Source organism: Ranitomeya variabilis, chromosome 6, assembly GCF_051348905.1.
Source record: "Ranitomeya variabilis isolate aRanVar5 chromosome 6, aRanVar5.hap1, whole genome shotgun sequence".
NCBI lineage: Eukaryota > Metazoa > Chordata > Amphibia > Anura > Dendrobatidae > Ranitomeya > Ranitomeya variabilis.
The window spans coordinates 105742752-105768950 of record NC_135237.1 but is presented as its reverse complement, the minus strand read 5'-3'; the positions used below and the strand labels follow the sequence as shown (position 1 = coordinate 105768950).

General features: G+C 42.1%; 1 protein-coding gene across 2 annotated transcripts in view; it reads right to left on the bottom strand.

Annotated features, from left to right (window-relative positions):
* KCNH8 (potassium voltage-gated channel subfamily H member 8) overlaps positions 1-26199 on the bottom strand; it is a 728911-nt gene that overhangs the window by 352905 nt on the left and 349807 nt on the right. For both annotated transcript variants that reach the window (XM_077268880.1, XM_077268882.1), the window contains exon 3: positions 7689-7820. In XM_077268880.1, coding sequence (XP_077124995.1) covers positions 7689-7820 — 132 coding nt within the window. The remainder of the gene's footprint in view (positions 1-7688; positions 7821-26199) is intronic.

Below are 26199 nucleotides of genomic sequence, written 5' to 3'. Positions count from 1 at the left end.
CAGATTAAATAAACGACCCTTAGGGTATTTACTACCCGGAATCAAGTCTATGGCACAATCGCACTCCCGGTGCGGAGGTAGTGAACCAACCTTGGGTTCTTGAAAAACGTCACGAAAGTCAGACAAGAATTCAGGAATCCCAGAGGGAATAGATGATGAAATGGAAACCAAAGGTACGTCCCCATGAGTTCCTTTACATCCCCAGCTTAACACAGACATAGCTCTCCAGTCGAGGACTGGGTTATGAGATTGCAGCCATGGCAATCCCAGCACCAAAACATCATGTAGATTATACAGCACCAGAAAGCGAATAACCTCCTGGTGATCCGGATTAACACGCATAGTCACTTGTGTCCAGTATTGTGGTTTTTTACTAGCCAATGGGGTGGAGTCAATCCCTTTCAGAGGTATCGGAGCCTCCAGTGGCTCCAAATCATACCCACAGCGTTTGGCAAAGGACCAATCCATAAGACTCAAAGCAGCGCCAGAGTCGACATAGGTGTCCGCGGTAATAGATGACAAAGAACAAATCAGGGTCACAGATAGAATAAACTTAGACTGTAAAGTGCTAATTGAAACAGACTTGTCAGGCTTCTTAGTACGCTTAAAGCATGCTGATATAACATGAGTTGAATCACCACAATAGAAGCACAACCCATTTTTTCGTCTAAAATTCTGCCGCTCGCTTCTGGACAGAATTCTATCACATTGCATATTTTCTGGCGTTTTCTCAGTAGACACCGCCAAATGGTGCACAGGTTTGCGCTCCCGCAGACGCCTATTGATCTGAATAGCCATCGTCATGGACTCATTCAGACTCGCAGGCACAGGGAACCCCACCATAACATCCTTAATGGCATCAGAGAGACCTTCTCTGAAAATCGCCGCCAGGGCGCACTCATTCCACTGAGTAAGCACAGACCATTTGCGGAATTTTTGGCAGTATATTTCAGCTTCATCTTGCCCCTGAGACAAGGACATCAAGGCCTTTTCCGCCTGAAGCTCTAAATGAGGTTCCTCATAAAGCAACCCCAAGGCCAGAAAAAACGCATCCACATTGAGCAACGCAGGATCCCCTGGTGCCAATGCAAAAGCCCAGTCTTGAGGGTCGCCCCGGAGCAAGGAAATTACAATCCTGACCTGCTGTGCAGGGTCTCCGGCAGAGCGAGACTTCAGGGACAAAAACAATTTGCAATTATTTTTAAAATTTTGAAAGTGAGATCTATTCCCCGAGAAGAATTCAGGCAAAGGAATTCTAGGCTCAGACACAGGTGCATGAACAACAAAATCTTGCAAATTTTGTACCTTTGTGGCGAGATTATTCAAACCTGTAGCTACACTCTGAAGATCCATTTGAAACAGGTGAACACAGAGCCATTCAAGGATTAGAAGGAGAGAAAGAGAGGAAGGCTGCAGTATAGGCAGACTAGCAAGTGATTCAATTAAGAGCACACTCAGAACTAGAGGAAAAAAAAAAAAAAAAAATTGTAGCAGACTTCTTTTTTCTCTCCTTTCTCAGCCAGTAATTTAACCCTTTTTTTTGGCCGGTCAAACTGTCATGATTCTCAATGGCGAGAGAACATAGCCCAGCATATATGAGAACTAGCTCTTGGAAGATGGAAACTATACTGACCATGAACTAAACCTGCCGCACAACTAGAAGTAGCCGGGTAGCATGCCTACGTTTTTTAACCCTAGATGCCCAGCGCCAGCCGGAGAACTACCTAATCCTAGCAGAGGAAAAGACAGTCCTGGCTCACCTCTAGAGAAATTTTCCCAAAAGGCAGACAGAGGCCCCCACATATATTGGCGGTGATTATAGATGAAATGACAAACGTAGTATGAAAATAGGTTTAGCAAAATCGAGGTCCGCTTTCTAGATAGCAGGAAGACAGAAAGGACACTTTCATGGTCAGCAGAAAACCCTATCAAAACACCATCCAGAAATTCCTTTAAGACTCTAGCATTAACTCATAACACCAGAGTGGCAATTTCCGATCACTAGAGCTTTCCAGACACAGTAACGAAACAGCAGCTGTGAACAGGAACAAAATGCAAAAACACACAAGGACAAAAGTCCAACTTAGCTGGGAGTTGTCTAGTAGCAGGAACAAGCACAGAAGGCTTCTGATTACATTGTTGACCGGCAAGAAACTGACAGAGGAGCAAGGTTATATAGCGACTCCCACATCCTGATAGGAGCAGGTGAACAGAGGGGATGATGCACACAAGTTCAATTCCACAAGTGGCCACCGGGGGAGCCCAGAATCCAATTTCACAACAGCGGTGGTCACATTAAAACTGCGCATGCACTCCTCCTGTACAAAGATGGTGGCAGTCAGTGAATCATTCGGTTGATCCTGGCGGCGCCGTGTTCTCGACAGTGTTCCGCTGGTGGTACCACGCAAGAGGCTGCATGAGTGTGTGAGTGTGAGAGTGTGTGAGCGTGAAAGTGAGTGTGAAAGAGAGTGTGGGAGTGTGAGTGTGTGAGTGTGAGTGTGTGAGAGAGTGAGTGTGAATGTGAGTGTGTGAGTGTGAATGTGAGTGTGTGAGTGTGAGAGTGAATGTGAGTGTGTGAGTGTGAGTGTGTGAGTGTGAATGTGAGTGTAAGTGTGAGTGTGTTTGAGAGTGTGTGAGTGTGTGTGTGGTGCTACAGTGTTCCACTGGTGGAACCATGCAATAGGTTGGTTCTAGCAGCAGTTTCCATATTGAGACATCAATCACTTGGGTGTCCCAATATGGCTTTCGGTGAACTTCCTCTGCTTGGAATTCTGGGATACGGTGACATCTGGACAGAACAGGAAATTAAAACATTACAAGGCAATTATATAAATAGATTCCTAAAACTTTTGTCATGAAGGAGTTGAATAAATCTGACACTGCAGTAGACAGTAAAAGTGGTACTTGTTGTATTAATTATTTTGAGCTACTTAAAGTTGTTTTCAATCCTTTTTTACAATCAGCAGAAAATGTGTGATAAACCTAAATTGTAACCGGGGTTGAATAATTTTGATTGCAATGGTTACATACGTACGACAAAGTGCATTCTATTAAAACATTTTAAGTAATAGACCTTTGATCTCTTGTACTTTTTTTTTGGTCAATATTGATAGAACTGATATAATGTTTGCCTGAAAGTTCGAAAGCTAGGATCCCCTTCTGATACAAGGATTGAAAAGAGAGGTGGCCAGTCATAGGCAGTAAATTTGATATAAAGCAAAATGGAAAAAGAGAAACAGCTATTAGTAGTGTTGAGCATTCCGATACTGCAAGTATCGGGTATCGTCCGATACTTGCTGTATCGGAATTTCCGATACCGAGATCCGATATTTTTGTGATATCGGGTATCGGGTATCGCAACAACATTAATGTAATAATGTGTAAAAAAGAGAATTAAAATAAAAAATATCGCTATACTCACCTGTCCGACGCAGCCGGGACCTCAGCGAGGGAACCGGCAGCGTTGTTTGTTTAAATTTCGCGCTTTTACTTGGTTACGTGAAGTCCCGGCTTGTGATTGGTCAGGGCGGCCATGTTGCCGGGACGCGGACCAATCACAGCAAGCCGTGACGAAATTACGTCACGGCTTGCTGTGATTGGTCCGCGTCCCGGCAACATGGCCGCCATTAACCAATCACAAGCCGTGACGTCACGGGAGGCTGGACATGCGCGTATTTTGAAAAGCGCACGTGTCCAGCCTCCAGTGACGTCCCGGCAACATGGCCGCCATTAACCAATCACAAGCCGGGACGTCACGGGAGGCTGGACATGCGCGTATTTTGAAAAGCGCGCGTGTCCCAGCCTCCAGTGATGTCCCGGCAACATGGCCGCCATTAACCAATCACAAGCCGGGACGTCACGGGAGGCTGGACATGCGCGTATTTTGAAAAGCGCGCGTGTCCAGCCTCCAGTGACGTCCCGGCAACATGGCCGCCATTAACCAATCACAAGCCGGGACGTCACGGGAGGCTGGACATGCGCGTATTTTGAAAAGCGCGCGTGTCCAGCCTCCCGTGACGTCACGGCTTGTGATTGGTTAATGGCGGCCATGTTGCCGGGACGCGGACCAATCACAGCAAGCCGTGACGTAATTTCGTCACGGCTTGCTGTGATTGGTCCGCGTCCCGGCAACATGGCGCCGTGACCAATCATAAGCCGGGACGTCACTGGAGGCTGGACACGCGCGCTTTTCAAAATACGCGCATGTCCAGCCTCCCGTGACGTCACGGCTTGTGATTGGTTAATGGCGGCCATGTTGCCGGGACTCGGACCAATCACAGCAAGCCGTGACGTAATTTCGTCACGGCTTGCTGTGATTGGTCCGCGTCCCGGCAACATGGCCGCCCTGACCAATCACAAGCCGGGACCTCACGTAACCAAGTAAAAGCGCAAATTTTAAACAAACAACGCTGCCGGTTCCCTCGCTGAGGTCCCGGCTGCGTCGGACAGGTGAGTATAGCGATATTTTTTATTTTAATTCTTTCTTTTACACATTAATGTGGTTCCCAGGGCCTGAAGGAGAGTTTCCTCTCCTTCAGACCCTGGGAACCATCAGGAATACCGTCCGATACCTGAGTCCCATTGACTTGTATTGGTATCGGGTATCGGTATCGGATTGAATCCGATACTTTGCCGGTATCGGCCGATACTTTCCGATACCGATACTTTCAAGTATCGGACGGTATCGCTCAACACTAGCTATTAGCAATCTATTACATTTTTCTGTGTTTCTTGCAACTATAACATGCAAAGATATCTACATATTAATATGCAATATAATATTTGCCTGGTGAAAAAAAGCTCTTTGAATGCTAGGATTACATCAACATTTACAATGAACTATTTTCCTTGCAGCATATGTTTCTGTTGGTTTCTTTTGTTGAAATCTTTTGGTGTATACTCCTTAAATATTCGGAATGCTGATGCCATGTGGCTAACATATAATGGGCATATTTGGTCAAATTATAATTTTTAACTTTTAAATTATTTTTAGAGGACAAATTGCTAGCTAGTTTGCAGGCTTGAAAGATTATTACATCAAAGTGTCATGCTGCCTTCGACTGAATATTTAGATACAGAAAGAGAGCAATTCAATTTTTCTTTTCTCCAGGTACTGAAAAGATTATCTACACTTCACTATTAGTAATCTTTGTTGGTGAGAAATTGCAGTGATATAATCCCTTAAAGGGAATCTGTCAGCAGGTTTTGGCTATGCAATCTGACAGCCACATGAGGTTGGGATAAAGATCTCAGTTCCAGCAATGTATAACTTGTTATACTTGGTGCTGCAGGTTATGATATAATCACAGTTTTCTCTTCTGCAGATCAATCACAGCTCAGCTGTTGAGCCATCAGTAATCCCACCTAAACCACAGCTTTCAGTGTACACTGTGTAGTGACAGAGAGTTGAAAATAAGTGCTGGGGGACCTGGTTGGACTAGGATGCCGAAGGCCAGTTGTCCGGTAGTGAAAATCTCCTGCTGATAAAACATTAGTTGTATTAAAATAACAAAACACAGTCCAGTAAGTGACATATCACTGCAATCAGGGTCTCTGCTTCTACACTACGAAACTCTCAGATTACACAGCAAAAACCTGGAGACAGACTCACTTTAACTTCCTTCAAAATGTCAGACAGTTAACTTGTTGAAAGGACTCTTCTGGTAGGAAGGGGTATTTTTTAAACTCAAAATAAAAAAATCATTTTTTAAATTTTTTATTTAGTCAGTTCCATGTAATTCCACATTGAATACTAAATATCATCGTTTTCTTGCAGTCAGCATAAAGACTTAAATGTTAATGAAAATAAACTAAACGATTGGAATGAAAGAATGAATAACAACTCTATTTTTTCTCTTCATACAACTGGATAAATATAGTCTAGGACGGTCACCCCTAAAATTACCCATATTGTACATATTACATAGCAGTTAGCTGCATACTCATTCAATTGACATATATACTGACTCTCCCATACATATTAACTTGTGGTTTCAATGGGATGAGAGGAAAATGTCCCTGTCAGATACATATGGACTTATCTTCCACAGAATCAAAAATTTCAGGCATATGAATTCAATAATCCTCATCATTTGTCAGGGGAGAGTAGGCAAGCCACTATACACATTAAACGATCAGCCAATCCCAATGACATCAGTGGTTGAAGCTGAGTTTAATCGAATTGAAGAGGGCTTTACTTCTTTCCATGTCTGTGTACTGGTTGGACAAATATTATTAGGAAGGCTGAATTAATTTCCAGGTCTTGGTAGTGACACAACAAAAATGACAGAAAATACCCATTTCACTAATCAATTATGAGTGGGATCATCAATGCAGCCATTGATTGGCCAAGATGGCATTTCTGGTGAGTTGAGAAACAACACAGGAATTAGAATCCTGCAGGAATGAAATAGGTATTGGAATGGGAACTGAGGATGGTTGGGAAGGATGAGTAATGATTCTCTTATATTTTACATTGATTTCATTAAAAAGCATTGTTATCCTCTCAGCAAGCCCTTTTAGAAAACCCGCTCTGCTTTATTAACAAACATCAGAGAAAGAATGTTGGACGGGAACTTAAAGTGAACTGGAAAAATCCTATCATGAAAATATATTTTTTTTAAATTTCATTTAGTACTCTCATATTGCTCTTTGATAAGTGAAAAAAAAATATGTCTGTGTCCCTTTACGTATGAGTTTATGGGCATATTCACACATTTAATGTGAATTTCCATTATAATTTTCATATTTGCTTTACCAAGGGTGATCTACGGAACAATAGAGCATGTATGCTGCAGAATTGCAGACCCATGCAGAAGTAAAGCTATGATCAAGTAGTATGGTAAAGATAACATTAGTGACATTTTTATCAACATATTCATTCAATTGACAATTCAAAGTTGCAAAGTATCATTCAGTGGCCATTTATACTTAAATATTGCAATTTTAGACCAATTAACTTTAAAAAATCCAGCCTGATATCCAAAATCTTAAACAATGATGGATCATTTTTCATTTTACACCATAATTCAGAAGTGATCTGGGATATTTAGGTGGTTAACCATAATATCTTTATTTGGTGCAATTACAATGTATACCACCTGTCATGATCCAGACCGGGTTTTGAGTCCTGTTTTCCCTTTTTTCCAATCTGGTCATGTCAAGAGTTAACGTTTCTTAGCCTATGTCTGGGTTCAGGTTGGCTACTTATCGCTGCTGCTTCCTGCAGGCAATGTCAGTTATAGTTTTTGCCTAGTGCTGCTGTAGCTGACTCTGATTGGTCTGATTTGTCCTGCTGCATTTGCTGCCTGAACTGTGTCTCTGTTTTCCCCTATTCCCGTCTTGACTCCGTGTTTCCCTTTAGTGTGCTGACTCTCTGGGTTTGACTTGGCTTGTATCCTGACCTGCTTCTGTCTTTTGGCTTATACGCTCCTGACTGTTACTGACTCCCTGGCTTGTCTGTGACCGTGAATTTGCTTATTCCTTTGGTACTTTGCTACAGTCTAGGATTTTGCCTGGCTTGTTTTACTAATATGCTGCCACCTGTGGTGGCCTCACTGCTGCACTGCAGGTCAGCTCTCTTTAGGTGCAGTCCTGCTTCTATTCTACTGCCATCTAGTGGAGCCTGCACCTACCTGTATTGCAGCAGCGTGAAACCACCTTGATGTATAAAATGAATATTCACAAACCTTCCTTTTTATCTTCTTGTGCAATCTTTACTTTTGTGTCCGTAATGTCCTTAAATGAAGACAAAAAAAGGACCACGTCTCCTTTCTCATTCTTTATTGGAACAATATCCAGTAGGCACCAGAATGATGTACCTAAAGGTAAAACAAAAAAGAAGTCAGATAATTTAATGGTATCACAAGGCTGATGCAAAAAAGTACAAATCTAGAGCTGCAACTAATGTAATTTTAACCAAATCTTATTGGAAAGGTCAATAGTCAGGAAGCCACAGCTGTTCAGCGAATGTAAATCTGCTTGTCTCATCGGCTAGAGCTTAGCAGCTCTGCTATTTGAGAAAGTAAAGCATTGATATAAATGCAAAATTTGGCTGCTGGGATCATTAAAATGTCTTAATGAAGCTTTTTAGTACTTGAAAAAATACAATTTTACTTTGAATCTCCTATTGATCATAATTATACTATTCCAACAGAATATTTTCAGAATGTTGGCTTTTACATGAAACGATTTTTATTTACAGTGCATGTCTATCTCTGAATTAATTAGAAAGTTGTCTGCCTCTCATCATCCTGCTGCACAAGACCTAATGTCCACTATATCCGTGTAACTAATTCAGAAAGCTGAAACAAATTTGACTGCTACTTTAAATAGAACTGCTCTGATATCCCTTTCAAATGCTTAAAATCCAGCTTTATATGCAAAATGTTAAGAACTTCAGCACCATGTTAGACACAAGGACATTGAGCAGCATCCTGCAGATGTCATAGCCGTCAACTTGTAGACTGTGACGTTGTGTAATTAGTGTAGGAGCAATACACAATGGCCATTAGCCTCTTCTCTGTAAGTGCAAATATTATTATATTATAAGGGTAACTTCAGACGTAGCATCTCCACTTCTGACCTCCATCTGTGCCACTTTGGATATCATTGCAAAAAACCCCCACATTTCTACCATCACGTTTTAAAGGGTGCAATTTGCATCTACAACTGCATCATAAATTGACATCATACCGCCGGTATACTTCACAGCTTGTGCAAATCACATGCACTTTGCTGGCACTGTACGTTGCACTGGATTTTTCACAAGTGACTGACTATGAAGTGGAAACCTAGCTCTGTTTTCACAACGTGGGATTTTACCGTTAGTGTGATTAATATATAAAAGTATAATAATAATAACTTAAACAATTGTAACATACTTGTTTTAAACCTAAAGGAAATATACCCTCAGAGAGAGCAGCATGAGGTACTGAAGGAAAATCTGATTTCAGTGTCTGCTGTGTCTGTATCATCTAGATAAAAGCTGTTGTCCAGAACTTACATGCTTATGGCCTATTTATTGCTACACAGACCCTTAAAAAGATCAGTACCAGGTGGTTGAGATCCAACATCCACCACCACCAATAAACTATCCTTAGCTCCCACTGTGGTCGGATGTACACAGTGCACAAAGCTAGAAAAGTACTGTGCACATATGGCTGAGCTGACTGGTGAGGTTGCCAGGTGTCGAGCCGCCCACTGTAACCTTGTAATGATGACCTATCTTAAGGCAAGGTTAACACCACCATATTTAACATCGGAGTGTGATAGAAAAAAACATTGGATCCAATGTTATTCTATGGGGTTGCACACATGTCCAATTTTTTCCTCAGAACGAGCAAGTCCGAAGAAATAAGTCACAATATTTTTGAGTATGATATGATAATCGGTTCATGATGGGCCAAGCAAATCAATGAGTCTGTGGAAATCATTGGACTGCATATGGATGTCACCTGAATGCTTTTCTGCACCCTGACACAATGGAGATTGAGAAATTTTGTTCTCCATCTTGCTCCTGACAGTGTGCTCCAATTCTCTCATCCGACACTCGGCAAAACAGAGTTTGATAAGAGTGTAATTTTGTTAATTCTCTCGGATAAGAGAATATATAGTCGTGTGACCCTAGCCTAAGCATAAGTCATTAATACCGTATTTTCCGGCATATAAGATGACCTTTTAACCCCTGAAAATCTTCTTAAAAGTCGGGGATCGTCTTATATGCCGGGTGCAGACCAATGTGCGTGTGGTGGGTGGGGGGAGTGATCCCGAGATTTCGGGAGACGAGATCTGAATCTGAGCATGCGCCGCCCCAGCGGCCATTTTCCCAGAGGCCACCGCATCGCAGCAATGGAGCTGCTGGTGCCTCCGGGCTTTGAGGAAATGCTGACGGAGCCCCGACACTGCACGAAGATCCGCCGCCTCTGCTCTACAGCACAGAGCCCCCAGACAGCATGAAAGCCCGCTGCCCCACAGCACAGAGCACCCATGCAGCACAAAGAAGAGCTGCCGCCACTCCCCAGCAGAGACCCCACCCTGCCACAATGAGGTAATAGGGGGATACTCCACTCACACTTTCCTGTGAGATGCCCCCTCTCTTCGTCATTGGGACCACTCTCCCCCAAAGGCACATTAGTCACCCGCCCTATAAGACGATGCACAAAGGCAGAGGTAGCAGTCCTGCTGCTGAGTTGTTGCACTCTTATGGCCCCCTCAACGTCTCCTGGTGTCCTGGCCTTTCTCCAGGTAGCGCTTCAAGCCTCTGGACACTATGCTGACAGACACAGCAAACCTTCTTGCCACATCTTGCATTGATGGGCCACCATGGATGAGCTGCACTACCTGAGCCACTTGTGTGGGCTGTAGAGTCCGTCTCATGCTACCACGAGTGTGAAAGCACAACCAGCATTCAAAAGTGACCAAAACATCAGCCAGAAAGAATTGGTACTGAAATGTGGTCTGTGGTCCCCATCTGCAGAACCACTCCTTTATTGAGTGTCTTGATAATTGCCAATAATTTCCATCTGTTGTCTATTCCATTTGCACAACAGCATGTGAAATTGATAGTCAAACAGTGTTGCTTCCTAAGAAGACAGTTTGATTTCACAGACGTCTGATTTACCTGGAGTTATATTCTGTTGTTTAAGTTTTCCTTTTATTTTTTTGAGCAGTGTATATATACACACACACACACATATATATATATACTAGCTGTACTACCCGGTTTCGCCTGGGTTAATAACTGCTGTTAGCAAAAGAGAATGTGTTAAGAAAAATGTATTCTGCACACAAAAACCACAAAACAAATAGAAATGTAATTATTAAAAGGCAAAAACTAAGCTAATAGAAGCATTTCACAACATATATTTCAACACCAGAGATATTCCACACAGATTTAACTAAATTGACCAAGTAATGTGAAGTAATCTTCTACTACTTATTCGAGCGCCTTTTGATAAACGACATTCTTAGTTTTTCCTTCAGGTGCAAAGATGAACAGATTTTTGGCTGTTCCAACTATTGAACAGGCCACATAAAGCTGACCATGAGAAAAGCATGGAGATTGTAAATCGATTCCAACTACTTTCAAGGACTGTCCCTGAGCTTTGTTGATGGACATAGCAAATGTCAGTCGAATAGGAAACTGGAGGCGTTTAAAATCAAAAGGCAAATCAGATGGAATGAGAGGAATTGTTGGAATGAAAACATCTTCTCCTGTGACACATGCTGTCAAAATGGTTGCCTCAATTACATGTGGAAACAGGTTCTTAATCAAGAGTCTTGTTCCATTACACAGCTTTGGTGGATCCAAATTTCTCAATAGCAGAATAGGTACTCCAGGTTTTAGAAAGAGGTTGTGAGGAGGAAGTCTTTGTGGCTCCAAGGAATTGAGGAACTCAGTTGGATATGGCTCTTGAGGAAGCAGCTGCTGTTCTCATGTGTGTCAGCCATGTTTCTCGGTCTTCACATTTTTCATTGGGCTGTAATGCAGCTTTTCTTTTTGCATCAGCTGACATTTGTGCCATGGAATTTCTTTTTCTTATGAGGCATTATTGTGGTAAAAATAGTCTGTAACTGGCAGTTTCTATATCCTCTCACATAGAGGTAATGTAACTGACATCAGCCTTTCCACCAACACACCCTAACTGACATGCTGTTACCTCACACAAGCTTTGTTATACTGAGAATGTCCTTTGCTGTCTATATTAACCAATCAGAGCTCAGATTATTTAACTGTAGCAAAATAGAAGTTGAGCTGTGATTGGTTGCTATTGGCAGCCTGATAAATCCCCAGCCAACAGGAAGCCCTCCCCCCTGGCAGTATATATTAGCTCACACATACACATAATAGACAAGTCATGTGACTGACAGCTACCGTATGTCCTATATGGTACATTTGTTGCTCTTAGATTTTGTCTGCCTATTAATCAGATTTTTATTTTTGAAGGATAATACCAGACTTATGTGTGTTTTAGGGTGAGTTTCATGTGTCAAGTTGTGTGTGTTGACTTGCGTGTGGCGACATGCATATAGTGACTTTTGTGAGATGAGTTTTGTGTGTCGACATGCATGTAGCAACTTTTTGTGAGTCGAGTTGCATGTGACAGGTAAGTGTAGCAAGTTGTGTTCAGCAAGTTTTGCGTGTGTGGCGCATTTTGTGTGTGTTCATATCCCATTGTGTGGTGAGTATCCCATGTCGGGGCCCCACCTTAGCAACTGTACGGTATATACTCTTAGGTGCCAACGCTCTCACTCTTTCACTCTTTAAGTTCCCCTTGTTCACTTCTGGCAGCTGTCAATTTGCCTCCAACACTTTTCCTATCTCTTTTTCCCCATTATGTAGATAGGGGCAAAATTGTTTCGTGAATTGGAATGCACGGGGTTAAAATTTTGCCTCACAGCATAACCTATGACGCTCTCGGGGTCCAGACGTCTGACAGTGCAAAATTTTGTGGCTGTAGCTGCGACTGTGCAGATGCCCATCCCAGACATACACACATACATACATGCATACACACACACACACATTCAGCTTTATATATATATATATATATATATATATATATATATATATATATATATATATATATATACAGCACAGACCAAAAGTTTGGACACACCTTCTCATTTAAAGATTTTTCTGTATTTTCATGACTATGAAAATTGTAACTTCACACTGAAGGCATCAAAACTATGAATTAAGGCTGGTTTCACACTTGCGTTTTTGTCTGCATGCGTTTTTTAAAAAAACGCATGTGTGAAAAACGCATGTAAACGCGGTAAAACGCATGCGTTTTTAGACGCATGCGTTTTTATAGAAAAACACAAGAAAACACAAGAAAACACAAGAAAACACAAGAAAAAACAAGAAAACCCTAACCCTACCCCTACCCCTAACCCTAACCCTAAACGTGACTGAAATACGTGGCACTGAAATACGTGCAACTGAAATACGTGGTACTTAAATACGTGGCACTCAAATACGTGGCACTTAAATACGTGGCACTTAAATACGTGGCACGTGGCACTTAAATATGTGGCACGTGGCACTTTAATACGTGGCACGTGGCACTTAAATACGTGGCACGTGGCATACGTGGCACTGAAATACGTGGCACGTGGCACTTAAATATGTGGCACGTGGCACTTTAAGTGCCACGTGGCACATATTTAAGTGCCACGTGCCACGTATTAAAGTGCCACGTGCCACATATTTAAGTGCCACGTGCCACGTATTAAAGTGCCACGTGCCACGTATTTCAGTGCCACGTATGCCACGTGCCACGTATTTAAGTGCCACATGCCACGTATTTAAGTGCCACGTGCCACGTATTAAAGTGCCACGTGCCACATATTTAAGTGCCACGTATTTAAGTGCCACGTGGCACATATTTAAGTGCCACGTGCCACGTATTAAATACGTGGCACGTGGCACGTGGCACTGAAATACGTGATACGTGGCACTTAAATACGTGGCAATATGACTGTCAGAAAATGTTCATTAAACGGTTAGGGGTGAGGTTAGGGGTAGAGTTAGGGTTAGGGTTTAGATCCCTTTATCACCTTGATGGTGGTGGGTGGCTTTTCAGTGTGTTTTCTGGTTTTTTTCTATAAAAACGCATGCGTTTTTAGCGCAAACAAACGCATGTGCTTAAAAACGCATGCGTTTACATAGACAGCAATGCATTTTTTTGCCGCGAAAAAACGCATGCGTTTTTTCGCGGCAAAAAAACGCGCAAGAAAATACTGCAGATAGCATTTTTGAAAATGAACGCATGCAGACAAAAAACGCATGCGTTTGAAAACGCGACCAAACGCATGTGCAAAAAAACACATGCGTTTTCAATGTTAAATATAGGAGAAAAAAACGCATGCGTTTTTTGTGCAAAAAACGCTGCAGACAAAAACGCAAGTGTGAAACCAGCCTAACACATGTGGAATTATATACTTAACAAAAAAGTGTGAAACAACTGAAAATATGTCTTATATTCTAGGTTCTTCAAAGTAGTCACCTTTTGCTTTGATGACTGCTTTGAACACTCTTGGCATTCTCTTGATGAGCTTCAAAAGGTAGTCACCGGAAATGGTTTTCACTTCACAGGTGTGCCCTGTCAGGTTTAATAAGTGGGATTTCTTGCCTTATAAATGGGGTTGGGACTATCAGTTGTGTGGTGCAGAAGTCTGATGGATACACAGCTGATAGTCCTACTGAGTAGACTAGACCAAACTTTTGGTCTGTATTGTATATATATGTATATATATATATACTAGATTGTGGCCCGATTCTAACGCATCGGGTATTCTAGAATATGCATGTCCCCGTAGTATATGGACAATGATGATTCCGACTGTGCCCGTCGCTGATTGGTCGAGGCAACCTTTTTGACATCATCGTCGCCATGGCAACCATTATGACATCATCGTCGCCATGCTGTGCCCGTCGCTGATTGGTCAAGGCCTGGCGGCCTCGACCAATCAGAGACGCGGGATTTCTACTTCGATACTGTGCCCGTCGCTGATTGGTCGAGGCCCAGGCGGCCTCGACCAATCAGCGAATGAATAAACGGGACAGACAGACAGACAGACAGAAAAACCCTTAGACAATTATATATATAGATATATATATATATGTTAGGACTGGTGGAATGAACCGAATTAATATAGATATTATAATTGGTGCGTTTACAGCCGGAGGTCTACCGTGCATGAGAGAACCTGCTGCTAGAAGATGACGGCACTATATGGCAGTATAAGTGAACACAATTACTTCACTGAGTCGCACTGAAAAGAACACGCTGTGCTCAGTTAGCATCACAGAGGAATACAGCTATCTGCTGAGCTGATGGCAGTCAGTGGTCACGCACACAGAGACGCATACATACAAACTCCTCACCGGAGGTGCCGGTATTCTAGGGGCTTATTTCAGCCAAACCCTATCCACATACAGGCGCGACCACAAATAGCAAGCTCATAACATGAAGTGATACTAGCGCATGGCCATGCGGCCATGCAAACCATTTATAGCTGCAGCAGCTTCAGGACCTTCCTAGAGGACCAATGGAAGCTGCTACAATACCAGAACTTCAAGACTTTCCTAGAGGACCAATGGGAGCTGCAGCAGTAACTGAGCATGTGATCCCTGACCTCCAATGAGCGGTCTTGCCTTGGGCATGCACAGAAGGGAAAAAGCAGGACTTAGTCCTAGAGACATCTGCTCGCCACTGACCAGTACTAGCTACAATGGCTGAGCCTGGGAAAGCAGCAGAAACCATCCGCACAGGATCAGGCTGAGCCAGACACTGGGACCGACATCTCCACTGAGCAGGCTCCACTGCAGCTGGAGAGGAATGGGGGACCGCAGAGGAGATGGCTCGAGATTCCCCCTGTGCAGAGGCGGGAACTCGACCCCTAACATATATGTATATATACGTATATATATATATATATATATATATATATATTTGCTACATCGAGTTGCTTTGTAAAAAAAATGATGTTTTTGGAGTCTGATCTCCCTCATTCATCTCTATCCCATCTGGTCCTAGCCTTCCATGGCAAGCAATAGCATGTGGTCTGCCGAGCTGTATCGCCATGGTAACAGCGGCACACACTACCAGCCAGGATCCCTCTTTTCCTGTAGCTTGGTGCTGCCCCATATGCTACAATTACATACCCCATTGCCTCATTATTTATAACCTGTGGAGCAAACCCTGATCTCCATTTGCTAATCACCTGCCTTCTTCCAATTACTGCACATAGGGAGAAAAGTGTCAATCACAGGGGGTTCTTCAGGTTTTACAACAGCTAATAAATACCATGGACTACATTGAGAGGACATGATTCACATGCTCTGTATCTGATAAAATATAAATGTACCCCAAAACAAAGGACATTGGCACAAAGTGGGACAGTGAACTCAGATTGTCTGTCTCTAAATGTTTGCCCTTTGAGATATTTATTAGTAGTATAATAATATTTTTGTATTCGTTCCTACTTTCTATTTAAAAACTAGACTAGTTCAGATATGTTTAACCCCTTTCTGACATTGGACGTACTATCCCGTCGAGGTGGGGTGGGCCCGTATGACCACCGACGGGATAGTACGTCCAGCGCAATCGGCAGTGCTCACGGGGGGAGCGCGGCCAATCGCGGCCGGGTGTCAGCTGACTATCGCAGCTGACATCCAGCACTATGTGCCAGGAGTGGTCACGGACCGCCCCCGGCACATTAACCCCCGGCACACCGCGATCAAACATGATCGTGGTGTGCCGGCGGTACAGGGAAGCATCGTGCAGGAAGGGGGAACCCTGCAGGCTTCCCTGAGACCCCCGGAGCAACGCGATGTGATCGTGTTGCTGCGAGGGTCTCTTACCTCCTATCCCTGCAGGCCCCGGATCCAAAATGGCCGCGGGGCTGCATCCGGGTCATGCAGGGATTACTTCCGGGTGCAGACCAGGCTATGGTAGGCCTGCAGCACTGTAAGTCAGATCGTGGGTGCTGTGCAAACTGTCAGATCGGCAATCTGTGATGTCCCCCCTGGGACAAAGTACAAAAGTAAAAAAAAAATTTCCACATGTGTAAAAAAAAAAAAAAAATTCCTAAATAAAGAAAAAAAATATATATATATTATTCCCATAAATACATTTCTTTATCTAAATAAAAAAAAAACAATAAAAGTACACATATTTAGTATCAACGCGTTCGTAAAGACCCCACCTATAAAACTATATCACTGCTTAACCCCTTCAGTGAACACCGTAGAAAAAAAAAACGAGGCAAAAAACACCGCTTTATTGTCATACCGCCGAACAAAAAGTGGAATGACACGCGATCAAAAAGACGGATATAAATAACCATGGTACCGCTGAAAACATCATCTTGTCCCGCAAAAAACGAGCCACCATACAGTGTCATCAAAGAAAAAATAAAAAAGGTATAGTCCTCAGAATAAAGCGCTGCCAAAATAATTATTTATTCTATAAAATAGTTTTTATCGTATAAAAGCGCCAAAGCATAAAAAAATGATATAAATGAGGTATCGCTGTAATCGTACTGACCCGAAGAATAAAACTGCTTTATCAATTTTACCAAACATGGAACGGTATCAACGCCTCCCCCAAAAGAAATTCATGAATAGCTGTTTTTTTGTCATTCTGCCTCACAAAAATCGGAATAAAAAGCGATCAAAAACTGTCAAGTGTCCGAAAATGTTACCATTAAAAACATAAACTCGTCCTGCAAAAAACAAGACATCACATGACTCTGTGGACCAAAATATGGAAAAATTATAGGTCTCAAAATGTGGAGACGCGAAAACGTTTTTGCTATAGAAAGCGTCTTTTAGTGTGTGACGGCTGCCAATCATAAAAATCCGCTATAAAAAATGCTATAAAAGTAAATCAAGCCCCCCTTCATCACCCCCTTAGTTAGGGAAAAATAATAAAATTAAAAAAAGTATTTATTTCCATTTTCCCATTAGGGTTAGGTTTAGGGCTAGGGTTAGGGCTAGGGTTAGGGTTAGGGCTAGGGTTAGGGCTAGGGTTAGGGTTAGGGCTAGGGTTAGGGTTAGGGTTAGGGCTAGGGTTAGGGCTAGGGTTGGAGCTAAAGTTAGGGTTAGGGTTGGGGCTAAAGTTAGGGTTAGGGTTGGGGCAAAAGTTAGGGTTAGAGTTTGGATTACATTTACGGTTGGGATTAGGGTTGGGATTAGAGTTAGGGGTGTGTCAGGGTTAGGGGTGTGGTTAGGGTTACCGTTGGGATTAGGGTTAGGGGTTTGTTTGGATTAGGGTTTCAGTTAGAATTGGGGAGTTTCCACTGTTTAGGCACATCAGGGGCTCTCCAAACGCGACGTGGCGTCCGATCTCAATTCCAGCCAATTCTGCATTGAAAAAGTAAAACAGTGCTCCTTCCCTTCCGAGCTTTCCCGTGTGCCCAAACAGGGGTTTACCCCAACATATGGGGCATCAGCGTACTCGGGACAAATTGGACAAAAACTTTTGGGGTCGAAGTTCTCTTGTTACCCTTGGGAAAATATAAATTTGGGGGGCTAAAAATCATTTTTGTGGGAAAAAAAAGGATTTTTTATTTTCACGGCTCTGCGTTGTAAACTGTAGTGAAACACTTGGGGGTTCAAAGTTCCAACAAAACATCTAGATAAGTTCCTTGGGAGGTCTAGTTTCCAATATGGGGTCACTTTTGGGATTTTCTACTGTTTGGGTACATCAGGGGCTCTGCAAATGCAACGTGACGCCTGCAGACCAATCCATCTAAGTCTGCATTCCAAATGGCGCTCCTTCCCTTCCGAGCTCTGCCATGCGCCCAAACAGTGGTTCCCCCCCACATATGGGGTATCAGCATACTCAGGACAAATTGGACAACAACTTTTGGGGTCCAATTTCTCCTGTTACCCTTGGGAAAATACAAAACGGGCTAAAAAATCATTTTTGTGGAAAAAAATATTTTTTATTTTCACGGCTCTGCGTTATAAACTGTAGTGAAACACTTGGGGGTTCAAAGTTCTCACAACACATCTAGATAAGTTCCTTGGGAGGTCTAGTTTCCAATATGGGGTCACTTATGGGGGGTTCTACTGTTTGGGTACATCAGGGGCTCTGCAAATGCAACGTGACGCCTGCAGACCAATCCATCTAAGTCTGCATTTCAAATGGCGCTCTTTCCCTTCCGAGCTCTGCCGTGTGCCCAAACGGTGGTTCCCCCCATATATGGGGTATCAGCGTACTCAGGACAAATTGGACAACAACTTTTTGGGTCCAATTTATCCTGTTATCCTTGTGAAAATACAAAACTAGGGGCTAAAAAATCATTTTTGTGAAAAAAAAAAGAATTTTTATTTTCACGGCTCTGCGTTATAAACTGTAGTGAAACACATGGGTTATCAAAGCTCTCAAAACACATCTAGATAAGTTCCTTAGGGGGTCTACTTTTCAAAATGGTGTCACTTGTGGGGGGTTTGTTTAGGCACATCAGGGGCTCTCCAAACGCCACATGGCGTCCCATCCTAATTCCAGTCAATTTTGCATTGAGAAGTCAAATGGCCCTCCTTCCCTTCCGAGCTCTGCCATGCACCCAAACAGTCGTTTACTCCCACATATGGGTATCGGCGTACTCAGGACAAATTGCACAACAACTTTTTGGGTCCAATTTATCCTGTTATCCTTGTGAAAATACAAAACTAAGGGCTAAAAAATCATTTTTGTGAAAAAAAAAAGAATTTTTATTTTCACGGCTCTGCGTTATAAACTGTAGTGAAACACATGGGTTATCAAAGCTCTCAAAACACATCTAGATAAGTTCCTTAGGGGGTCTACTTTCCAAAATGGTGTCACTTGTGGGGGGGCTTGTTTAGGCACATCAGGGGCTCTCCAAACGCCACATGGCGTCCCATCCTAATTCCAGTCAATTTTGCATTGAGAAGTCAAATGGCCCTCCTTCCCTTCCGAGCTCTGCCATGCACCCAAACAGTCGTTTACTCCCACATATGGGTATCGGCGTACTCAGGACAAATTGCACAACAACTTTTGTGGTCTAATTTCTTCTCTTACCCTTGGGAAAATAAAAAATTGGGGGCAAAAAGATCATATTTGTGAAAAAATATGATTTTTTATTTTTACAGCTCTACATTATAAACTTCTGTGAAGCACTTGGTGGGTCAAAGTGCTCACCACACATCTAGATAAGTTCCTTAGGGGGTCTGCTTTCCAAAATGGTGTCACTTGTGGGGGGTTTCAATGTTTAGGCACATCAGGGGCTCTCCAAGCGCAACATGGCGTCCCATCTTAATTCCAGTCAATTTTGCATTGAAAAGTCAAATGGCGCTCCTTCCCTTCCGAGCTCTGCTATGCGCCCAAACAGTGGTTTACCCCCACATATGGGGTATCGTCGTACTCAGGACAAATTTCACAACAACTTTTGGGGTCCAATTTCTTCTCTTACCCTTGGGAAAATAAAAAATTGGGGGCGAAAAGATAATTTTTGTGAAAAAATATGATTTTTTATTTTTACAGCTCTGCATTATAAACTTCTGTGAAGCACTTGGCTGGTCATAGTGCTCACCACACATCTAGATAAGTTCCTTAGGGGGTCTTCTTTCCAAAATGGTGTCACTTGTGGGGGGTTTCAATGTTTAGGCACATCAGGGGCTCTCCAAACGCAACATGGCGTTCCATCTCAATTCCAGTCAATTTTGCATTGAAAAGTCAAATGGTGCTCCTTCCCTTCCGAGCTCTGTGGTGGGCCCAAACAGTGGTTTACCCCCACATATGGGGTATCAGCATACTCAGCACAAATTGTACAACAACTCTTGGGGTCCATTTTCTCCTGTTACCCTTGGTAAAATAAAACAAATTGGAGCTGAAATAAATTTTGTGCAAAAAAAATGTAAATGTTAATTTTTATTTAAACATTCCAAAAATTCCTGTGAAACACCTGAAGGGTTAATAAATTTCTTGAATGTGTTTTTAAGCACCTTGAGGGGTGCAGTTTTTAGAATGGTGTCACACTTGGGTTTTTTCTATCATATAGACCCCTCAAAATGACTTCAAATGAGATGTGGTCCCGAAAAAAAAATGGTGTTGTAAAAATGAGAAATTGCTGGTCAACTTTTAACCCCTATAACGCCCTAACAAAAAAAGATTTTGGTTCCTAAATTGTGCTCATGTAAAGTAGATATGTAGAAAATGTTACCTATTAAGTATTTTGCGTGACATATCTCTGTGATTTAAGGGCATAAAAATTCAAATTTGGAAAATTGCGAAATTTTCAAAATTTTCGCCAAATTTCCATTTTTTTCACAAATAAACGCAAGTTATATCGAATAAATGTTACCACTATCATGAAGTACAATATGTCTTGAGAAAACAAAGTCAGAATCGCCGAGATCCGTTGAAGCGTTCCAGAGTTATAACCTCATAAAGGGACAGTGGTCAGAATTGTAAAAATTGGCCCGGTCATTAATGTGCAAACCACTCTTGGGGGTAAAGGGGTTAAAGGGTGTCAGCTGCAATACCAATGACAGGTCACCTTACAAGTGGCCTGCTGTGCTTAGTTAAACAGGGATTGTATCCATGGCACTATCCTTTCTGCAGATTTGCTGAGTGACAACAGAGGAGATCCTAAGGATAAAATATCAATGTATATTCCTGTATTCCTGGAAAACTCCATTAAGGTACATTATTGTGAAATAAATATTATGGCCTATTGTTTAAATAATGTTTTTTTATTAGAAGTATCTGTTTTTCATTTTTGCCAATGCTTTATTTTACATTTTACTATCTATATTAAAAATAAAAATTAGAAATTTTGCATTTAACCTTATGCCCCTGGGGCTTTTTTTAGACTCCTACTTCCTGCTGTTTCAGGAAACAACATATGTAAGTAGCCACCATGAACTGATTTTGGCCCTGTCTTTTGTAGTAAAGTATCAAATGAGCCTGTGCAAATATCATTGTTATTTGAGGGGTAGCATGGTAAGCTGTGACATCACATATTGTGAATAGTGGATCCTTTGTTATTTTGTGTAGAGGTTTTATCTGACATTGTGGTTCTGCCACGGATAAGGAAACTGCTGTAAACTTCTCCTAAGAGGATAGGTAGTAAAAGTCTATAAAAGCTCAAGAGGCCACTATGAAAATTGTAAGATAACTAATTTTGTTTTTAATAAAGATTTTTTTTAAATGCCATTTTTTGTAATAATACACGAACCACAAATAATTACTTAATCAGTTGGTCATTTTCTAATGTTAACTTCCTTTTAAGACAGTAGAAAAGAAGCAAAAATATAATATCAAAGTTCATTGCAACACTGTTTAAGTCTATTTAACTAAAACAAAAAATATACATACCGTATTTTCCGGCGTATAAGACGACTTTTTAACCCCCGAAAATCTTCTTAAAAGTCGGGGGTCGTCTTATACGCCGGGAATCGTCGTGTACGCCGGTGTATATGGTGGGTGGGGAGGGGGAGTGATCCTGATGACGAGGGGGCGTCTCACAGGAAAGTGAGTAATCCCCATTACCTTATCCTAGCGGTGCAGCGTGGGGGTGTCAGTGCTGGGAGCGGCTGTGTTCTGGTGCGGCGGCTCCTCTTCTGTGTGGGGCCTCTGTGCTGTGAGGTGGCGGCGGCAGCGGCGTATCTTTATCCAGTCGGGGCTCCTCCGGCATCTCCTTAGCCCTGGAGGCCCCGCCGCAACTCCATCGGTGCAATGTGGTGGCCTCCGGGAAAATGGCCGCTGCTCAGATTCAGATCTCGTGTCCCGAGATTTCGGGACGAGATCTGAATCTGAGCAGCGGCCATTTTCCCGGAGGCCACCGCATCGCACCTATTGAGCTGCCTCCGGGAAAATGGCCGCTGCATTGCACCGATGGAGTTGCGGCGGGGCCTCCAGGGCTAAGGAGATGCCGGAGGAGCCCCAACTGGATAAAGATATGCCGCCGCCACCGCCACCTCACAGCACAGAGGCCCCACACAGAAGAGGAGCCGCCGCACCAGAGCACAGCAGCCGCCGCACCAGAGCACAGCAGCCGCCGCCGCCACTCCCAGCACTGAGACCCCCACGCTGCACCGCTACGATAAGGTAATGGGGGATACTCACTTTCCTGTGAGACGCCCCCTCGGCATCAGGATCACTCCCCCCCCCCCCCCCAAAAGGCACATATTCACCGGCCCTATAAGACGACATAGGGTGTATAAGAAGACCCCCGACTTTTAAGAAGATTTTATATTTTAACTGGTAAAGTTGGGGGGTCGTCTTATACGCCCAGTCGTCTTATACGCCGGAAAATACGGTACTTAAGATTGATTATTCCCTATTTTAACTGGCTATTAAATAATTTTTTTAGAGGCAACTTTATTCAAGGCACGCCTTATGTAGAAGTTAATATTTTTTTAAGATTAACCGATTTATGTTCCATTTATTTTGTTTACCTGCTGCATTGTCAACATTTTATTGAATAAAGTTAACTTAGCGCTGTGTGGTCCATAGAGGCTAATGAGATTCTATAATGCTGTGGTACAAACATCTTTGTTGATAAAAGATGTTACAGCTTTAGAAAATGGCTATCATCAATCTTTTTCATTACTATTGCTTTCTGAGCCATGACAAATCAGTGACTGCTTGTTAAAGTGGGATGTTTTAAGTTATTATACCATGAAGACAAGAAGAATAGCAGTAATCCAATTGCAGACAATAAAGATAAGATGTTAGATTTATTATACTGATAAAGAAGTCACTGAGGAACATTTCAACAAAGCTAGTTGCTTTAGCAGAAACTTTTTCACCTGGGTATAGTCTATCATTTGAGTCTATTTATTGTATCGGGATATTTGCTCTATATAGAATTTTCATTTTGCGGAATTATGAAAAGCATATTTATATATACTTCAAGGCCCAATAATGTGGACACCATATCTAGTTAGTGTGTTTGGACATTTTTTGTCTAGTCATTGCTAGCAAGCACATAAAATCTAGATGTAGACATTATTTCTTATTGTTTCCCAGTGTGACAGGTCACAACATAGAATGTCACTTTTCTATGTCTCGTTGTCATATTTCTACACTACCAGATCTGGAAGTGTTATTGTGTGGTAGTTACATCAGCTAAGACATAATGCAGCAAACTATAAAGCCCTCAGAATATGGCCAACAATTATTGAATTTCATGTCGAGGAAAAACTGAGTAATTCAGAAATGCCACAAGAAAATTTTTTAGCAAAATAAATGTTCATCAGAAGCTTCATTGATTATGCTTTCTTGTTGGAGCAATTTTATATAATCCTGCAGTACTCCTGCATTTTGCCAAGTGTACAACTAGTACTACAGGGTAATTTCAAATGAGATGATCCAGGAGCATGGCCCTGCAGTCACTTATCACAGCTTCTATCATCACTGTCCCCTGATGAATTCCTGTTTCAGGAGGTGTTATGGAGAAATGGCCAAAGTTTCAGTCGCTACTACCATACTTCTGTTCCCCTCACCCGAAGCTTTAGAAGCTACCACCAAAACTCTTTTTAGCCTGCCACCCGCAGATTCAGTGACCACTCCCACACTTCTTCTTTGCTTGTTACCCATATATTTGATCATCACCACCATTTTCCTTGCTGTTAACACTGCCTTTTCCCCTGAAATGAAATGACATCTGTAGTAACAGAAGCAGGGCGAGTGACAGCAGTGACACCCTATACCTTCTGTCAGAGCTCTCAATCATTATTAGGAGGATGTGCTGGTGTCACTCACCCTTTTTCTATCACTACCACTTTATAATTAGTTTGACCACTTCTGGCCTGACATCTCTGAGCAGTAAATGGGTGTAGTTAGGTTCCACAGGTTGCTGTCAGTTCCAAGTTGACAACACTGTTGGACATCTTCTAATTTCAAAACATGATGTGTCTTTCATCTGCTGCATTAAGTTAACTTGACCTATCAATGTGTCTACGTTTCTTGTATACAGGAGAAAAAAGGGATCCATCTCCTGGAGTAAAAATATCAAAGTTTATTTCAACATGTTAAAATTTGGAAAACTGCTTACAGATGATCAATTACACCACTTCTACGTGTTGAAATAAATTTTGATATTTTTACTCCTGGAGCTGGATCCCTTTTTTCTCCTGTATACAAGCTTCAACGTCGGACAGAGACATTTTTCCGTGCTCGGATGTTATGTGGATTACAACAAATGCTTCTATAGGGTGAGCTGAAATATTTCTCTTCTTTCTTCTATGTTTCTTAACATTGTACATTTCTAGGTGCTTCTTCAAAAGAGCTTGAACAGCACATCCTGAACCCCCAGTATGAGTGAAATTATTGTCTAGGAGAAACCTTGCTGATGCAGAGTAACTACCTTGTGTCTTGTCATGGTGTATGATCTATGACATGAAATTGTCTTCCACACACTCACTTCTGTCAAAGAGATTGGCTGCTCGTCACTCAGTTTTAACCTCCTCCAGAATCCAGCAATGTTCTGCTCTTCTTCCCAGTAATTTCACCACTATGCAGACTCTCCAGGTCACACTGCTCTCTGCGTGACCTGTATGGGGCTTTTACAAAGTAAGTTTATGTGGTGTCAGAATGAGGCAACATATGCTTACAATATATAAAAGAACCTTCCAGCTCATACATAGAGCTTAAAGTAAGCAGGCTAGACTGAAGTGCAGTGACATTACTGAGAAGCGGAGCAGAATGGCACTGGACAAGTGAGCTATCTAAAACATTATTCAGAGATATATAGTTGTAAATTAATAAAATTCTTCATACTCTGAAACACTGTGATGCTTCACTTCTTACTTACATGTACTATGTGATATTTGTAGATTTCTTTACTTGTCCTTTCCTTCAGTTTGAGACCTATTGAAGTTTTTCCTACATCTGTTTGGGACATAATCAATTTTGCTTTGAAACTGAACTAAAATTATACAGATTGCTAAACATCTGATAACGGGAAACGGATCTCATTGTTAGTCACTGCATTTTTCATATCATATGGGTGAAAGCTAAAGCTACATGAAAATATGCAATATTAATCCCTTCCCAACATTTGTGCTACATGGACGTCATGATCGGAAAGGACTTCCTGACTGATGCAGTATATTTATGTCATGGCGATCGCCAGCACACAGACAGCTGACACCCGGCTCTCAGTGCCAGAAGAGGTGCTCTGAAATACATGATTCAGGCTGAACTCCTGGTTTTCAAAGTTTTTGCCAAATTTACGTGTTTTTTTTCACGAATAAATGCAAGTTATATCGAAGAAATTTTACAGCTATCAATAAGTACAATATGTCTGGAGAAAACAGTCTCAGAATCCCTGGGATCCGTTGAAGCGTTTCAGAGTTATTACCTCATAAAGTGGTCAGAATTGTAAGATAGGCTCGGGGGTGAAGAGGTTAATGCCCACTCTTGAGCTGATTTACCTGTTTACTGTAAATAAAAATATCATAATGTAACTGAGTGTGCAATTAAATACATTGCATATTTAAAGCTATTATAAATAAAAATACATTTTTTAACCAAAAAGGCTAAATCAGAAGTTTTGGCGTATTTTTGTCACATGAACACGACTAATGGTGACTGAGCGCAGATTTCTGTTGATCTTCTATGTTGGTTGATAAGGCATTTTTGATTGTTGTTTGATTCTGTTGGTGAAATGGAACAGTAAAAAAAAATAGGGTGCACAGCCAATAATGAGAGA